Source organism: Balaenoptera physalus (assembly GCF_965194825.1).
Source record: "Balaenoptera physalus genome assembly, chromosome: 6".
In the NCBI taxonomy this organism is placed as follows: domain Eukaryota; kingdom Metazoa; phylum Chordata; class Mammalia; order Artiodactyla; family Balaenopteridae; genus Balaenoptera; species Balaenoptera physalus.
In genome coordinates this window covers 93377246-93396820 of record NC_138885.1, presented here as the reverse complement: position 1 = coordinate 93396820, position 19575 = coordinate 93377246, and the positions used below count along the sequence as shown (strand labels likewise).

Here is a 19575-nt window from a genome sequence, read left to right as displayed (position 1 = left end):
TGGTGTGAGGTGACACATCATTGTGGTTTTGATTTCCATTTCTATAATAATTAGCAATGTTGAGCATCTTTTCATGTGCCTGTTACCTATCTGTATGTCTTCTTTGGAAAAATGTCTATTCAGGTATTCTGCCCATTTTTTGATTGGATTGTTTGGTTTTTTTGATATTGAGTTGTATGAGCCGTTTGTATATTTTGGATGTTAACCCCTTGTTGGTCGCATCATTTGCAAATATTTTCTCTCATTCCACAGGTGGTCTTTTTGTTTTGTTGATGGTTTCCTTTGCTGTGCAAAAGCTTTTAATTATCTAATAATCTATTTTTTTTAATTAAAAAAAATTTTTTAACATCTTTGTTGGAGTATAAGTGCTTTACAATCATGTGTTAGTTGCTGCTGTATAACAAAGTGAATCAGCTATATGTATACATATATCCCCTTATCTCCTCCCTCTCGTGTCTCCCTCCCACCCTCCCTATCCCACCCCTCTAGGTGGACACAACGCACAGAGCTGATCTCCCTGTGCTATGTGGCTGCTTCCCATTAGCTATCAATTTTACATTTGGTAGTGTATATATGTCCATGCCACTCTCCCACTTCATCCCAGCTTACCCTTCCCCCTCCGCGTGTCCTCAAGTCCATTCTCTACGTCTGCATCTTTATTCCTGTCCTGCCCCGAGGTTCTTCAGAAACTTTTTTTTTTTTTTTAAGGTTCCACATATATGTGTTAGCATACGGTATTTGTTTTTCTCTTTCTGACTTACTTCACTCTGTATGACAGACTCTAGGTCCATCCACCTCACTACAAATAACTCAATTTAATAATCTATTTTAAATGTTACTCATATGTCCTTTATGAAATGATATGACTAAAGTGGTATACGTAAATTAATTATATCTCTAGAGTAAATTCATAATATGTCAGTCTAAAAAGTAAATAACAATCCTGAAGCATATCATTTTTTGAAAAAAATAACATCTAATTTGTTTTTTTATGTAACCTCTTCTTTATAGACTAAAATTATGCAGATTAATAAAAGTATATACTACTTATAAAAAATAAATTTTATTGTAACTAGAAATTCAAACACAGTGTGCAGTATCGACTTTATGTTTTGTTAATGACCTTTTTCTGTTTTCATTCTTATAAGCAACATTCTTTTTTATGTACCTAACTAGTTCTTGGAAACCTATAGGTTTTTGGAAGCAGGTTACCTGAAAATTAGGAAACTAATATTGTATGTTTCAGTTAACTCACTATAAGACAGAAGATAACTTTAATCATAGTTTCCTCACCTTCAAAATGCAAAAGAACACTGCTTTTGGAGTCAAAGTCTTGGATGTGTGCTAAGTATCAATATGTTCTTAATGTATGTGTATCCTTGAGAAAGTTCTCTTAATTTCACAATGCCTCAGTGATCTCCTTTACAAAACTGGAATAATAAAATCTGCCATTTCTAGTTGTCAGGGTTGTCATGAAGATTGAAGGAGATAAAATGTATGAAAATGTTTTAAAAATTGTCAACAGTTCTACAAGTATAATGATTACTATTTTAGTCAGTAGTAATACCAAGATTATCGGGAACTTTTAAATATCTTAAGCCCCCTCTAAGACTTTATCTTTTACATAATTTTGAAGTATTTTTGAAAAACAATTAAGCTCTAGTCATGTTATAAGAATATTAGGTGGACATTGTATCCTCTCTGTGGGCAACTTACTTTCTTAGTATGGGATTTTGGGGTGTATGATTGAATGGCTGTAAGTAATTGCCATATTCTTTCTGTTTTAGATAAAGACAGGTCTGCATTTAATTTTCTCATTCAGTGTCTTATTGATGTTATGATTGCAGTGTCAAGTGTAGCACCCAGAACAAAGCTGGCATTTAATATGTGTATGAAACTGACTTCCTTATTGGGACTCTTTGGAAATTTCAGCTAATTATAGTTCTGCCTACTTCTATTGTCTCAGAGTATTTGTAAATTTCAACTGCCCTAGTCCTGTTCTAGTCTCTCAGTAACCAAACCCACATTTGGCTAAACAACAGTTAAGCTCACCTATCTGAAAGGATTTGTATTTATTACCTGATGCAATTCTAGTCTAATATTACAGCTGGTACTTTATAAAATATATCCTTTAGGAAAGTTCGAGGGGCAGATTCTCAATCTGTGACTTAAAAGTTTGTCTTTCATATCAGTAGCCCCTAATAATTCCAATAGGCTTCAGTTTGTCTCCATCTGTACAAGGGGACATACAAATGACCCTGTAACATAAACTACTCATTGATTTGCCAGAGCCAAAAACTATTCCTGAATTAATGGACAATTGATGAAAGATTAGTCAGGCAGTACCTTTAAAAATTACATATATGGGGCTTCCCCGGTGGTGCAGTGGTTAAGAATCCGCCTGCCAATTCAGGGGACACGGGTTCGAGCCCTGGTCGGTGAAGATCCCACGTGCCGTGGAGCAACTAGGCCCGTGCGCCACAACTACTGAGCCTGCACTCTAGAGCCTGTGTGCTGCAACTACTGAGCCTGTGTGCCACAACTAATGAAGCCCGTGCGCCTAGAGCCCGTGCTCCGCAACAAGAGAAGCCACCGCAATGAGAAGCCCACACACCACAACAAAGAATAGCCTCCACTCGCCGCAACTAGAGAAAGCCTGTGCGCAGCAACAAAAACCCAACACAGCCAAAAATAGATAGATTAAATAAATAAATTTATTTTTTAAAAATTACATATATGATAATATAGTATATATATGTGTATACATATGAACAAAGAATAAACATTAGCTTAAAGAGACTTATGACTCTTCAGACTAGGCTTTGAGAACCATGATCTAGATCAGAGGTCTGTAAACTTTTTCTGTAAAAGACCATGATAGTCAATAATTTTGGCTGTGTAGGCCATGCAGTCTGCTGGATCTACTCAACTCCGCTGCTGTAGCAAGAAGGCAGCTAAGGACTAATTTGCCGGAGGACCATAGTGTTTGCCCATCAGCCTAGATCCCTGAAATACAGTGGAGATGTGATCTTGCTTAGGCACATCATTTGCCCACAAAGCACTTTCTTCTGAGGTGAGTTGTTTGAGTTCCTTTTTTTAGGTTGAACCATATGAAATTGCTGATTTTGTAGGTCAAAAATGATCTAATGTTGGCAGTTTCATATTGGTCAATCAAAGACAAAAAGCTATTTTACTTATAAAAACTGTTTAATCAGCACACAGTCTTTATTGCTGTTGCTCTGGTGAATGATTTTATGGCAAATGAGGATAAATGACACTTTAATCCCTTTATAGCAGTCTTGTTGGGTGATGGAGTTAATATAAGCTTTTCACTCTAACTCTATATCGAATAACTTTTCTCCGTGTAATTGTTTTATATTCTCTCAGTTATGATTAAGATTTTTGAAATTCTGTTATTGGTCTCTCATTTTATGGAAGTCTCCATCCCTTTTGAACTAGATAAAAGAAATAGAAAGTTGAACTAGGTAACCTCTAAGGTTCTTTTCAGTTTCTTTCAACTATGGGATTTAAGTATCTATTATATATAGAACATATTTCTCATTAACCTATTATTCTTTTTAATTTTTTTAATAAATTTATTTATTTATTTATTTATTTTTGGCTGCGTTGGGTCTTCATTGCTGTGCGCGGGCCCTCTACGGTTGCTGCGAGCGGGGGCTACTCTTCATTGCAGTGCGCGGGCTTCTCCTTGGCGGTGGCTTCTTGTTGCGGAGCACAGGCTCTAGGCACGTGGGCTTCAGTAGTTGTGGCATGCGGGCTCAGTAGTTGTGGCTCGCAGGCTCTAGAGCGCAGGCTCAGCAGTTGTGGCAAACGGGCCCAGTTGCTCTGCGGCATGTGTGATCTTCCCAGACCAGGGCTCGAACCCGCATCCACTGCATTGGCAGGCAGATTCTTAACCACTGCGCCACCAGGGAAGCCCTAACCTATTATTCTTATTATGGTTAATCCATAGCACAATACTAAGAACCTAGTGCAAATTTGATTCACCTTACTCAAACCTCCAAATTTTACCACCTTTCTGCTTTCTTTCTTGAAGTTCTCCTGTGTTCTCACTGCCTAACTATCTTAATATAGTTAGCTCCCAAATCACCATTTCCAATCTAAAAATTAAAATGAAAAAGTATAAAATAGTATGCTTCTTAACTGCCAACAATTTCTGTTCTAAGTGCTCTACATGTATTTTCTCTTTTGATTCTTATAGCAATCTATTTACTTCATTATTCCTATTTTACCGATGAGAAAACTAAGGGTCAGAAAGATTAATGTAACTTGCACAATGTCCCACGGCTAGTAAATAGTGGAGTTGTTGACTTCAAACCTAGGCAGTATGACTGGAGATCCACGCTTGAAACAACCTTTGCTACTACAGTTTTAATTGGTTGTTAGATATTTCTGTAAAGTCAGATGTCCCTTATCATTTCAAATTCAAAATTTCACACATCAAATGCATAGTGTTCCCACTTAGATAGCTTCTCCTAATTGCCCTTATTTTTCAGGGGCAAAACTTGAATCATTATTAACAAGTTCTATAGATTCTTCCTTCAAATATGTTCTTATGCTAATGTCCTTGGTCCAGACTCCTATTAGATTGTATCTGGAATATGGAAAGATTTTCTAAACTCTCTGTTTAGTCTTTCTGCTGCTCAAAAACCTTCACTGGCTCCACGTTACCTATTAGGCTGTAGAGATAAGAATCCGCCTGCCAACACAGGGGACACGGGTTTGATCCCTGGTCCAAGAAGATCCCACATGCTGCGGAGCAGCTAAGCCCGTACACCACAGCTACTGAGCCAGCGCTCTAGAGCCCTCAAGCCACAACTACTGGAGCCCGCAAGCCACAACTACTGAAGCCCGCGCGCCTAGAGCCAGTGCTCCACAACAAGAGAAGCCACCACAGTGAGAAGCCCGCACACCGCAACAAAGAGTAGCCCCCGCTCGCTGCAACTAGAGAAAGCCCACGCGCAGCAACGAAAACCCAGCGCAGCCAATAAATAAATAAATAAATGTTCCTTTAAAAAAAAAAGAAAGAAAATTCATAGCTTGGGAGCCAGAGTAATCAGGAATACTACATTAATATTAAACAGCAACCTTGTCTAGTGTATTTTCTTAATTACATCAAACGGTGATGTTGTATTTAGTCAAAAGTCTTCACAGATTATTTTTCTCAAGGGGATTTCAGTGCTTCAGTTTGCACATTACCGTCAGTCTGTTTTGCTTGTTTCTCAGTGATGTCTTAGTAACGAGATGTTATAAGTAAAGTGAGTATAGAACTACCTCTAAAGAGAATATTGATTTGTTATATTTTAATATTTGTATTCCATATCCAAGAGATAGCTACAAATACAAATTTAAATATTATATAATGCAAAAATGAGTAAAGTGTTCCATGTGGTGACAGTGTTCAAGTAAAAAAAATATTGTACTCTTTCTAGAAATAAAGGAGATTATGGACTTCCCTGGCAGTCCAGTGGTTAAGACTCTGTGCTCCCACTACAGGGGGCACAGTTTCAATCCCTGGTTGGGGAACTAAGATCCTGCATGCCGTGTGACACGGCAAAAAAAAAAAAAAGAAGAAAGGAGATTTCTAGTTAAGATGGCATGGTAAGTTCTGCTCCAAATTCATAGTAATCATAAAAAAAACAAACCCCAGAAAGTTTATCTTGGCTAGATAATAAGATAAACATGGACTAGAAACAAAATAGAAAGACAAAGAGGTGAGTGGACTGAAACAGACATCTTGAGCTCTCAGTATAGAAGTAGGTCCTGGCTTCTGGGAGTTCAGGTTCTGCAGGTTGGTAGAAATTAAAAGTGTTTCACATGCAATGCTCCTTCAACACCCTGAATAGATCAGTAGTATTTCAGATACCACTATATCAGGGTCCCTAAAATATCAGTATATGACACTGTGAAAGTAGCAACCCTGAAGGTGAAGTGGAGGCAACTAGATTATAGATCTAGTGATCTATAATCACTAGATAAGGAGGAATAACCAGAGAGAGGAAGAAGGAAAAATAAAGATTTTATACTCAAAATAAGCTTACAGAATTCAACCAACAAAATCAATATTTGGAAAATGAATTTACTCCAGTTAAAAAGTCTAAGAATTCTATATATTTAGGGTGCCAAAGAGAAAAATTATGGAATGATGTCATTAAAAAGGATAAGAAATTAGGAGAATATTAAGAAGAACCAATTAGAAAACTTGGAAATTAAAAAAGAAAGAAAGAAAGAGTCACTGGATTAAAAAAAAAAGAAACCTCAATAGGTATGATGAACTCTAGACTGAACAGAGTTGAAAAGAGAGTTCATAAATTGGAAGATTGTACTGAAGAACTTACCCAAAATATAGGACAGACAAACAGATATAAAAATGAGCCATTAAGACATACAAAGAATAACACCCAATAGAAGATTCAGATAAAAAGAAGAAATTATGGCTGAAAAGGAATATTTGAAGAGATTACAGCTTGGAATTTTCTAGAACTGAAGGAAGACATGAACCTCCATAATGAAAATACACTCTACTTAAATACATCTTAGAGAACCTCAGGACATCACAGATAAAAACTCTTTTCTAAAAGATTCAAAGAGAAAAAAGAGGGACAGTAGGAGTCCAGACTTCTCATTGACTGCAATAGACAACCTAAAGTATTAGGGCTTCTATCCTCAAAGAGTTAAGGAACACTAAGGAATGTTATATAATGGAAACAACAAAACAGACACATACATAGCAACATACATAGAACTTAAAAACAAAGGACTGGGGACTTCCCTGGTGGCCCAGTGGTTAAGACTCTGAGCTCCCAGTGCAGGGGGCCCAGGTTCGATCCCTGGTCGGGAACTAGATCCCACATGCTCCAACGAAGATCCTGCGTGCTGCAACTAAGACCCGGCACAGCCAGATAAATAAATAAGTAAATAAATACTGAGTGAAAAAAAACAACAAAAAATCAGAAATGAAATCTACAGCACAGTATCATTTGTGTAGATTAGCATATGTACATAACAACACATTTTACAAGAACACATTCAAATAAAAAGGTACACATCAAACACATTAGAATGATTGTGATGAGAGATGGATATGAGGAAGAGGTTAAAAAGGAATGAATGTACAAGTAAATGAACAAACAAAAGAATGAGTTTTGCATGGACCAATAATGATAGCTTTAAAAAAAGGAAAATTGTTGCCAATCTATACTTTTATATACAATTAAACTATCATTTATGAATGAAGGCAAAATAGAGTGTCATAGATAACAAAACTGAGAGAATTTCTACCCACTGGATTATTTAGGATTGACAGGATTTATTTAGGGTAAGACCTAAATAAATGGAGATACATACTATGTTCATGAAGTGGAAGACTCAATATTATTAAGATGCCAGTCCTTCACAGATTGATCTGTAGATTCAGTGCCATCCCAATCTAAATTCCAGAACTCTACAGCTCAATACTAAAAAAAAAGACAACCCAATTTAAAAGTGGGCAAAAGACTTACACAACAATGGAGGATATACAAAAGGCCAGTTGGCACGTGAAAAAGTGTTCATTATCAGTTGTCAGGAAAATACACATTAAAGCTGTAAGGAAATACCACTGCACAACTAGAATGGATAAAACTAAAAAGTCTGCCAACATTAAGTGTTATTGAGGTTGTGGAACAATTATAACTCTCATACATTGCTAATGGGAATGTAAAACAGCAATTTTTTATAAAGTGTACACCAATCCTTTGATAGAGAAGAATCCATTTCTAGGTTTTATCGAAGAGAAGTGAAGACATTTGTCCACAAAAGACTTGTATAGGCATATTCATAGCAGATTTATTTACAAGAGTTAAAGCATACTGTTAACACTCATACAATGGATTACTGTTCGGCGATAAAAAAGAACAAACTAGGAAAGGAAAAACTAAGGTGAAAAAAAATCAAAACATTTATTATTTATGGTAGGCTAGGCATTGGCTGGAAAGGGATACAAGAGAATTTTCTGGGGAGTTGGAAATGTTCTATACCATAATACCTATTTGTCAAAAGTATACAGCTCAAAATTGTACATTTCAGTGTATATAAATATTATCAAAAAGAACCATATAATAACGATGATGATGATAATGATTATGGAGTAAGGTGGTAGGGAGTAGGTGAAGGTATAAATGACACAGAAATGAGAGAATATTGGGATGATTGAGCTATCATTTTATTGTTGTCTGCATATGTTAAACTATATATAACTTTTGAAGAAATTAAGGAAGAAAAATGTCTTATGTTTACCCAGACATTTACCAGTTCCAGTCATCTTCATTCTTTCCTATAGATAAATTACTGTTGTAATTTCCCTTCAGCCTATACAATTTGTTAGCATTTCTAAAAGTCCTCTGGCCATGAATTTTCGCAGGTTTTTATCTGAAAATGGCTTTATTTTGATTTCAGTTTTAAAGGACAGTTTCTGTAGAGAATTATGAGTTGATAGTTTTTCTTTCTTTCAATCAACACCTTAAATATGTCTTTCCATTGTAGTCTGGCTTTTGTTGTTTTTGTTGAGAGCTTGCATCTTATTTATATTTTTGTTCCCATTTGTGTAATATACCATTTTTCTCTGCTTTCAAGATAGATTTTCTCTTTATCTTTGAACTGAAGCAGTTGGTCTATGATGTGCCTATTTGTGGTTTTCCTTGTGTTTATCAGTCTGTAAGTTAATGTCATTTACAAAATTTAGGATGTTTTATTCAGATATTTTTCATTCCCCTTCTATTCCTCCTCTCCTTCGGGGTCTTTTTTCTTCTCTGTTCTTCAGATTAGGTAATTTTTATTTGATTCGTCTTCAACTTCACTTCTTATATCTCCCATCTTCAGTTTATTCTTAAGAGTATCTAGTCAGTTTTTAATTGCATTTATTGAACTTTGCAACTTGAAACTTTCACTTGTTTTCTTTTGATATTTTCTGTCTATTCATTTATTGTGCACATATCCTACTTTAAGTCTTTTACATGTTTATAATAGCTGGTCTAAAGTGCTTGTCTGATAATTGTAATATCTGAGAAATTTTTGGAATCTATTTTATTGACTTTTTTTTCATGGAGTATGGGTCACATTTTCCTATTTCTTTGCATGTCTAGTGTTTTTTGGTTGGATACTTGACTTTTTAAATGATGGATTTTAGAGACTCTGAAATCTGTTTTGCTTCTCTGAAAAATAATTTTTATTCTAGAAGGCAGTTAACTTGACTGAATTCAAATTCCAGACTCTGCCTCTGCTGTAGTGGTAGCAGTTGAAACCTTTACTTCAGTTTCTAGCTGCTGATTTTCTGCAAGGACCCCTAGGGTCCCCTCCTTCACCTCATGATTAGTTTAGTGAACAGCACAGGTCTTGGGAGCTGTTTGTGTACAGATTTCAGAGATCATCTCCTCTTTGGCTCCCTGCCTTCCATGATATTCTTCCTAAATTTCTGGTAGTTCTCCAGCCTTGAGCTCTGTCGTCTGATGTCAAGCCAGTAAGACTTGGCCTTCTACTCAACGTACCCCCAGTGGCAAGCAGATTTAGCAGTGCCCGCCGCCAAAAAATGCAAATGTGCTAATCTCACCTTTTGCAGATGTACCCAGCCAGTCACTGTCCTCCCCTTGCCAGGGAATGTGTGCTCTCTGCAGGCAGGATCGATTTCAGAGAGGAAAGGGAGGGCTAAGTTTATTGCTCTCAAATCCAATCAGATAAGTTACTCTTCCTTGCCTATGAAGGAGCTAGTGAGGGAGTGGAGAGAGGCCAGGAATATACTGTTCAAGCTACGTCAGCAAGTGAGTTGAGGTAGGGAAGAGATGTTCTCTTCTGATACTCCTAAGAAGTTCGTTCTCTTAACTGATTGGGCCTAAGCCTACGTCAGCTTAGTAGAAGAGAGCAGCAGTTTGTCATACAGTTGGACTGACCCTCATACTGATAACAATCTGGAGGGGAAAACTAATTGAAAACCATCAAAAGCAACCAAAAGCAGACAGAAATTGGAGGGGAAAGATAAACTGCAAGTTTTCCCGCAAGACTTTGTGTCAGACGGTATAATGCTTACATCAAATCCATTACCCCCTGTACTATCTTCTATCCCAAATTATGTCCAACCAAGTTACCAGCATAGCACATGAGAGGTTCTGCAGTTAAATGATGATTAATCTATACTGTCCAGGAATCCAGGAGGATATCCAAAGGAGAATATCCAGCAAATATCTGGAAGAGTGGCCACCTGGGGACTTTACATTTTGTCTTTGTTCTGTATAATGCTTTTTATTTAAACCTACTTTGTTTGATATTAATGTGGCTATCCCTGCTTTCATTTTCTTTCTACTATATTTACCTGGTATATCTCTTTTTATATAAATTTATTTTATTTATTTATTTTTGGCTGCACTGGGTCTTTGTTGCTGCATGCGAGCTTTCTCTAGTTGCAGCGAGCTAGGGCTACTCTTCGTTGCAGTGCACAGGCTTCTCATTGCAGTGGCTTCTCTTGTTGCAGAGCATGGGTTCTAGGTGCGCGGGCTTCAGTAGTTGTGGCTAGTGGGTTCTAGAGCACAGGCTCAGTAGTTGTGGCACACGGGCTTAGTTGCTCCATGGCATGTGGGATCTTCCTGGACCAGGGATCGAACCCATGTCCCCTGCATTGGCAGGCATATTCTTAACCACTGAGCCACCAGGGAAGTCCCTACCTGGTATATCCTAACCCATAATTCTTTATCGTTTTGTTTTAAGTGGATCCCAAATAGCATATAATTGGATATACTATTTTATTTTTTATGATTTGAGATTCTTTGTATTTAAGAGGAAGTTTGCATTTATTATACTAATATAACTGTTCTTATTCTGTCATCTTAGTTTACACTATTTGTTATGTTGCCTTACTCCTGTTTTTCCAGTCTTCTTTTGCTTTTGCTAGTTTTTCTCGTTCTCTTGTTTTGCTCCTAATAACTTAGAAATTAGACATCCTATTTTTATTTGATTAGTAATTTCAAAATAAAAAGAAAGTGAACTTCTATTTCTTTACCAACATTAAGAATACATTGGTTATCTATTGATTCCCCTGGAAATGAGTCACAGATTTTAGAACCTCTCTTTGTTCCTACCTCCCACCGTTTATTGGAATAGTCTGGGCTTTTAAAACTATTATTATTATTTCTTTTTTTTACATTTCATTAATGAACACTTTTCACATTTGCATTTCCTTAATGTAGCCATGTTAACCATGTTAAGAACAATTACTTAGACATTAATTTTTAAGTTTACAAAAGGTTACAATTTTCATCTCTATTTCTTTTATAACATATCTCCCTTATACTTAAGATCTTTATTTTTGTTAATTTATTGAATACTAAAGTATTTCTTTAAGTGATTTTTAAAGAGGAGTATATATCTGAATCTTTGCATATCTGAGGGTGTATATTAAATGTGTATTCTTCTGACATAGCAGTTAATCCGTAGGAAATTTTCCTAAGGAAATGATAGCAGGATGCAAAGATGTGTGTACAAGTTCATTTTTCAGTATTATTACAAAAGCAAAAATCAGAAACTAATAAGTGTCTACAAATAGAGATTGGTCGAACAAAATAAAATTATTTCCAGCCATTACTGCAAAATCATAACAGTTTTATCACTTTGTCACCTAATTAATGTATCATTAATCTTTTTGCCTGTTACTTGTGTAAGTTATAATTAAAACATAAATTTAGACCATACAAAGTAAACATTAGCATGTTTAGCTGTCAACATTAATATTCTATTTAGTATCTTTTTTGGTTTTTCAATTAGATTAAATATTGGCTAAATAGATATTTATTATTGAAAATGTTTTTTAAGAAATTTAATTTTAGTTATTTCTTGTAGTCACTCCATGGATTTTTTTGGGCAACCCAGACCAGAAGATAACCAGTCAGTAGTCAGCAGAATGCAAAAGAAATACTGGAAAACCAAACAGGTCTTTATCAAAGCAACCGGGAAAAAGGAGGATGAGCACGTAGTGGCATCTGATGCTGAACTGGATGCTAAACTTGAGGTAAATTTTAGGATTCTGTGTACTGCATATAACTTGTTATCATCTAGGACAACTAGGAGGACTATGACAAGCTTTCATACTGAAGAACTTATCGGGATAAATGCAAAATTTGATAATAGAATAATTGTATCCATTTGTCAATCAGATCTTCTGGATAGGAGATCATAATTCTCACAGATTGAGGATTGGCAGAACTGGTGTTCATAAATTAGATAAATCATGAACCAAGTAATTTCTCTGGCACAAGTATTATAATTTTTATGCTGTGTTAATGAATTAATTATATTTCTAATTGGGACCATATACTCATTATGTATCATGTCATAATATTTTGTACTATTTTATCTGAAGTCTATACCTCACCGAAATACATTAACTGAAATCAAATAGTGAGTGAGGATTTTACAAGTTGGAGTTTTTGTTTCTATTATTAAGGGGTGGAGTTAATTGAAGTATGTCATAATGCATTTTTGGTTCTGTTTTTCATTTTAAGTAAAAGGACTAATTACCAGGAAACAACTTTAAACATATATGTGTCTTACACTTTTAAGTAATTAAGCTAATTAGAAGGAAGGTCTCATGTACATTAATGAAAAAGTCTAGATTTTTAAATGCAGATTTGCTAATTCCATGTACATATACTAATGTAACTTTTACAAACATTTCCAGGCAGGAGTTCTGTTATGCTTGGAATATAGTAATCTGTTGGGATTCGTAAATATTCTTAAATATTTTTAAATAGAGGTCTAATTAAATAGGTCTTAATCTACTAAGTAATTTTATTCTACAGAAAATAAACTTTCGTAATTGCCCTAACAAATATGGAAATAGAAATTACTTCTATTTAACAAACTTTTACTATTTGTGTTGAAAAGTATTCTTCTTAGGATTCAGTGACAAATGTGGAAAAAAAATGAAGGGACTTTATTATAAGTAATATGTTTTAGCACCAGGGGAACTCTTCACTGTTGCTACATATATTCCCACAGATGTATATTTTTTTGTATTGTTTCACATCATTAGGTAATGTGTGGGTGACATTTTATATTCAGTGTAATTCTTGTCCATTAGACAAATATTTGGAATCAACCAAGAACTTTCTCCCACAATTGTACTAATTTTTTTAAGAATGAGAAATAGTTTCATTTCAAGTATACATACAAGTATGCATACTTAAATTATCATGTTGTACACTTTAAATATATTACAGTTTTGTTTGTCAAATTATACCTCACTAAAACTGAAAAAGATATTTTTATTATAACAGTAAAAAGCAATAGTATGTAAATCTTTCAAGGACCCATGGGAAAAAAAATCATAATCACTTCATCATAACAGAACTATCATTTTTGTATTCTTTTCTAATCCCCTTCCATATGGATTTAAAACAGCTTTTTAAATTGCCAAATCCATATACCAAGTGTAATCCAAACATACTTAAACTTATGTGGAAAATTGATGGTTGCTCCTCCATTTAGATGTTAGTGTCTACTATCAGTCTTCCTTTGGTCTGATCAAATGTCAAAATAACAGCAAAACTACGTCAGAGATAGATCATTCAGGCTTAATGGTGATATTGGAAGTTCATTTGATAATCAAAGGATTAGGGCCTAATATACCACAGTGCCAAGGTCTTTTGGAACTAAAGTCTCATAGCAACTCTTCAGCGAAGAACTTTGTGAGTCTTCTTTAGGCTGCACCCTAAAACCCATGCTGGCTTGTTTCTCTGGGAAAACCCAAATGTATAGATATGTGTGAAGAGTTACCTCACGTGTATGTGTCCTGATCTCAAATTTTCACTTGCTTGCTTTGAAATGGGAGCCTACTGGATATTTTATTTTTTTGTTAGCTATTAGCAGCAGTGATAATGAAGGGATTCATATCATGGAAAATTCTAAACAAAAATAATCGAAAAGTAATTTATTTTTGATGTTGTAACACATTATTTAATTTTTATGGTAAACTCACTGACCTGTTTTGCTTAGACCAATATTGGAGAAAAGTCAGACTCCGAGTTAGTCAATGTTTTCTAAGGCTATCTATACTCTTTTCATCTGTGGTAAGCAATGTTTGATGTAGTTTATATTAGATTTACCTTTTTGCTATTTAGATAGTTTGGAGCTGAGGGGAGGACAAATTCCACAGTTATAAATTTTTATTAGCTCCCATGTATTTATCACCATTTTTTCCAACCCTCATGGGGGAAATCTAAATGTGCTTTTTCTACACCTGAAATAAAACCAAAACTGAAGTATATCACAGTCAAGGAAAATAGACATAATACTTATAAGAAAATGTTTTGCTTTTGAAGTGCTTTCTAAGTATTTTATATTTGTTTATGGTTCTTTACAGTGTCCTAATAAAATTTATATTTCAAAGGTTTTTCACTCCATTCAAGAGACATGCACTGAACTTCTGAAGATAGTTGAGAAATATCAGCTGAGACTCAATGGTATGAAATCATAGATATCTATCTGACAATTCCCGTTTAAAATAAATGTTCATTTTTTAAAATGAAAGATTTAATGTAAAAATAGTAGTTTATTGAATTATTTTGTGGACAGTTTCTAATGACAAAAATGAGTATTTACAGTGACCTGTTCTCAAATCCCCCAGTGTCCTCAGTTCATCAAATCCTCTGACAGATTCATTTTGCTGAGTTTAGTTTTCCTTCCCAGAGTCTTAAGTGGATTTGCTTCCATCATTTAAAAGCTCTCTTTCTCAACCCCTACTTGCTCTAGCAGTTGCCATCCCATTCCTCTGCTCCTTTCACAGGGAATTTCGACATAATTATCTGTAGGCACAGTGTCCATTCCTTTCCTTCCACTTTCTCTCGTACTCACCCCAGTCAGGTTTTCACCCCCACCACTCCACCAGATTGCTCTTGTCATAGTCATGAAGCAATAAATCCAGGGACCAATTCTCGGTCCGTGTCACATTATTTAACACAGTTGATTATCCGCCCCCTCCTTGAGACACTCTCTTCGCTTGGCTTCCAGGTACCACACGTCCCTGGATTTCTTTTTAAGGGTCATTCCTTCTCGGTATCCTGCCACTGCTGGAATCTCCTGTCTTCTATTTTTTTTTTTAATAAATTATTTTATTTTATTTATGGCTGTGTTGGGTCTTCGTTGCTGCCCGCGGGCTTTCTCTAGTTGCGGCGAGCGGGGGCTACTCTTCGTTGCGGTGCGTGGGCTTCTCATTGAGGTGGCTTCTCTTGTTGCGGAGCACGGGCTCTAGGTGCGTGGGCTTCAGTAGTTGTGGCACACAGGCTCAGTAGTTGTGGTGCACGGGCTTAGTTGCTCCGTGGCATGTGGGATCTTCCTGGACCAGGGCTCGAACCCATGTCCCCTGCATTGGCAGGTGGATTCTTAACCACTGTGCCACCAGGGAAGCCCTCTCCTCTCTTGGCCTCTTCTGGTTGGAACTCAATCTTTGGATCTCTTCTCCTGCCTTAATTATGGTTCCCTACTGGACATGGCCACCTCTCTGATTCTGTTACTTCTCTAATCTCATCTCCTCATGTTCCATGTTAATCTCCTTCACAGTAGGCATATCTGCATAGTAGGCTCCCAATCTTCTTTAGGTATGTGGTCAAGTGTCATCTTTTTAGTGAGTCCTTCCCTGACCCCCATATCTAAAATGAAATACCCTTCTTTCTCATAAGTCTGTCTACTTAACAATAGAACTTAACAGTATTCAACATTCTGTATATTTTATCTGTTGTTTTTCTTACCACCACTAGAATATGCTGTCCTTAAGGACAGGAATTTGTCTGTTTATTTCTGTGTCTCCTAGCCTAGAAACAATGTCTAGCATACAGTCCATACTTAATACATATTTGCTCAATGAATGGTTTTCTTGTGTAGCTGTGTAAATTGGTCTCAAAATTTTACAATCCAAGTTCATATATTGACCCATTAAAGCAAGAAATCCATTATAGCATGATAATTTTTTGAGTGCCTGCCATGTGTAAAACTATGTCCTTTTCCCAAGGCAATAGTTGGAGAAACAACTTTTTGTAACAAAATAAGAGACAAGAATAGTGTGTAATTGAATTCAGGATAGTGATACAGACATACCTCTGAATTCTCTTGGAGTGAAAAATAACTGTGTATTAGAGTGATTGGTAAAGGCAACTCCATAGATGGGAATTGAGGTAAAACGTAAAAGGTTTATAGATGTTGACTATGTGGGAAGAAAGGGAATTGGAGTCAAGGAATAAGGTTAAAGAGTGAGAACAGTCTGCATGACAGAAGAGTTTGTAATTGGGACTGGTAGGGTGATACAAGAACAAAGGGAAATTCGAGTCAGATTGCTAAGGACCTTAAATATTTTAGAATTAGCACAGATTCAGCTTCATCTCCTCCCCTTTCTGCATTGATAAGGATGAGGCTCAATGATGGTTCATGTTCAATTGATATTTGTTAATGAGGTAGTCCAAGTTCTCAGAGAGCTTTCTGGATCATCTACAAGTTAACATTTTTTTTCTAGTAGTTTTCATTGAGGTATATTTTATGAAGTTCTGATTCAAAGGAAATGTGTAATCTGTACATCTTTGAAGTAATGAGAATATTAAATTAACCAGATTCCTCAAATCCAATCCACTCTTAATCAGGTTAATTGTTCATAAAACAGCACACAGTTTTATTAAAGATGATACTACAGAATGTGTAGACACCCTCTCCCAAACGCCATCGTGCTCTCCTAGGGCCTCCCTTGTAGGCACTACAGGGAGGACCAGGCGGTGGGGGGGCAGCTAGCAAGTGAGAAGGCCTGAGTTCCCCTGCTGCCTTAGAGGTATTAAAAGGGACTTCCCTTTCAGTTTTTAACTTCAGTTTTTCCATCAGTAAACTAGGGTGAAATTAAGCATGACATTTGTCATGTTTTTCACTTTCTTTTATAGAATTCTTTTTTAATTTATTAATTAGTTGTTTTTTGGCTGCATTGGCTCTTTGTTGCTGCGTGTGGGCTTCCTCTAGTTGCGCAAGTGGGAGGTACTCTTCGTTAACGGTGCACGGGCTTCTCATTGCAGTGGCTTCTCTTGTTGTGGAGCACAGGCTCTAGGAACGCGGACTTCAGTAGTTGTGGCATGCAGGCTTCAGTAGTTGTGGCACACGGGCTCAGTAGTTGTGGCTCTCAGACTCTAGAATGCAGGCTCAGTAGTTGTGGCTCGCAGGCTCTAGAACACAGGCTCAGTAGTTGTGGTGCACAGGTTTAGTTGCTCTGCGGCATGTGGGATCTTCCCGGACCTGGGCTCGAACCCGTGTCCCCTGCATTGGCACGTGGATTCTTAACCACTGCGCCACCAGGGAAGTCCTTGTTTTTCACTTTAAGCTCACAATTTGAACACTTTATGGGCTTCCTCACCTGTTTGTCTTATTGCTATTAAAGGGTCATCTTCCACTAGATCAGTGCTTCTAAAACTGTGGTGAAGGGCCATTTTCTGTCTTGTGTTTTACTTTCTATCTGTTGTAAACTGACACTTTTGAAAATACAATAAAAATGAATTTTCAGAAAAATGAAATTAAAGAAGACATGCAAAATATAGGCACACTTTTTTTATTATTAGACTCAGTAGATATAAAACAGTCAAATTGGTAAAAGTTTCTAAATAGTTTCTTAGTTTTGATATTTGTCACAAGCTGGTAGCAAATGGTCCTGGACTGGCCTTGGTCCATGGACCACACTTTGAGTAGTATTGTACTACATGACAACTTTAAGGGTTTTAGGAGCGAAATCGTGGACAGTTGTGGGTCTGAGATCCTGAGCATAGGAAAATGAAGCCAGGATGGGAGACAAGAATAAGTTAAGTTTAAATAGAAAGCCAGGGGCTTCTCTGGCGGCGCAGTGGTTAAGAATCTGACTGCCAGTGCAGGGGACACGGGTTTGAGCCCTGGTCCAGGAAGATCCCACATGCCGCGGAGCAGCTAAGCCTGTGCACCACAACTACTGAGCCTGTGCTCTCGAGCCCCCAAGCCACAACTACTGAAGCCCGTGTGCCTAGAGCCCGTGCTCCGCAACAAGAGAAGCCACTGCAATGAGAAGCCCGTGCACCACAACTACTGAGCCTGCACTCTCGAGCCCGCAAGCCACAACTACTGAAGCCCGTGTGCCTAGAGCCTGTGCTCCTCAACAAGAGAAGCCACTGCAAAAAAAAAAAAGAGAAGCCACTGCAGTGAGAAGCCTGCGCACTGCAATGAAGAGTAGCCCCCGCTTGACGCAACTAGAGAAAGCCTGTGCACAGCAACGAAGACCCAATGCAGCCAAAAATAAATAAATAAATAGAAAACCCCAAATACTTTGTAAGAGGCAATGATCCTAAAATGCATCTCTGCACATTTGAAAATGCGTCATCTGTGGTTTTGTTTTATTTTATTATTTTGGAATTTTTTTTTTCACTAAAGATCAGTCTTCCCTGAAGTGAGGTCCATGGAGTCAGTGCATCAAAATCATCTGGAGTGCTTGTTTAAAAAAAAAAAAAAACAGATCCTCAGACCTGTAAAATCAGAATCTCTGGAGATGAAGCCCAGGAATTTGCATTTAAAAATAAGTGTCTCTCCTTCCACCCCCAAGTAATTCTTATGTATAGAGAATTATTGCTGTGAGAATTTTAGTCGTGTGTGTGTGTGTGTGTGTGTGTTTTAAACCAATGATGACATGAAACAATGAACTATACTGTCATTTTTTCCCTAGTTATATCGGAGGAAGAAAACGAACTAGGGCTCTTTTTAAAGTTCCAAGGAGAACGGGATACAACGCAGGCTGGCAAAATGATGGATGCCACTGGCAAGGCACTCTGTTCTTCAGCCAAGCAAAGGTTTATCATGGTTTTGCATCATCCTTAAATTTGTAGTCAGTATGACAGTTTTGATGTGTGTAGTTAAATTTGCATATTTGTAAAGGTTTCTCTTCATACCAGTAGAGGGTTAAAAGAGAAGTATATTGCAATATATAGTTGTTTTGATGCCTAACTCTTATTTATTTTGAATTTAAAATAATTATTTAAAAATTGACATTCACAGGTTGCTTAATTCCTAGAAATAGACTTTAGGCCTGTACTTAAATTTCTTAAGTGGTTTAATGTAACAGAGGCACAGAATGGCTAAAATTTAAATATATATATATTTTTTTCACTTTTTGGATATTATACTATCTATGAGGACATTGGAACTTTTCCTCTTTTTAGGCAGAGGAAATTTTGTCTTCTTAATTATATACTTTGCATTCATTATTTTACAACTTTTTAACATAAAGATACCTGCTGCAAAGAATCTCCTACAATTACTAAATAAAGCCAAAATCTTTGCATTTTCTAGAGAAAAATAAAAATAGACTTTATTGGACCTGTAATGATGATATATAACTTAAGTGGCTTTATTCTGAAACACCATATTAGTGCAAAAGTCCACCTTTAAGGAGCTGACAAAGAGAAAGCCAATAAAAGCCCCTCTATTGCCACTAAGTCAAAAGCAGACCAGAGGAGCTGGGTTTGACTTGTGTTTCTTAAATCTATTTTTCTC

At 36.5% G+C, this 19575-nt stretch overlaps 1 protein-coding gene across 1 annotated transcript in view; it reads left to right on the top strand.

Annotated features, from left to right (window-relative positions):
• The window catches only part of ICA1L (islet cell autoantigen 1 like), a 74642-nt gene that overhangs the window by 16527 nt on the left and 38540 nt on the right, over window positions 1–19575 (top strand). The window contains exons 2-4 of the mRNA XM_082467250.1: window positions 11884–12052; window positions 14432–14504; window positions 18749–18872. Coding sequence (XP_082323376.1) covers window positions 11891–12052; window positions 14432–14504; window positions 18749–18872 — 359 coding nt within the window. The 5' untranslated portion in view covers window positions 11884–11890. The remainder of the gene's footprint in view (window positions 1–11883; window positions 12053–14431; window positions 14505–18748; window positions 18873–19575) is intronic.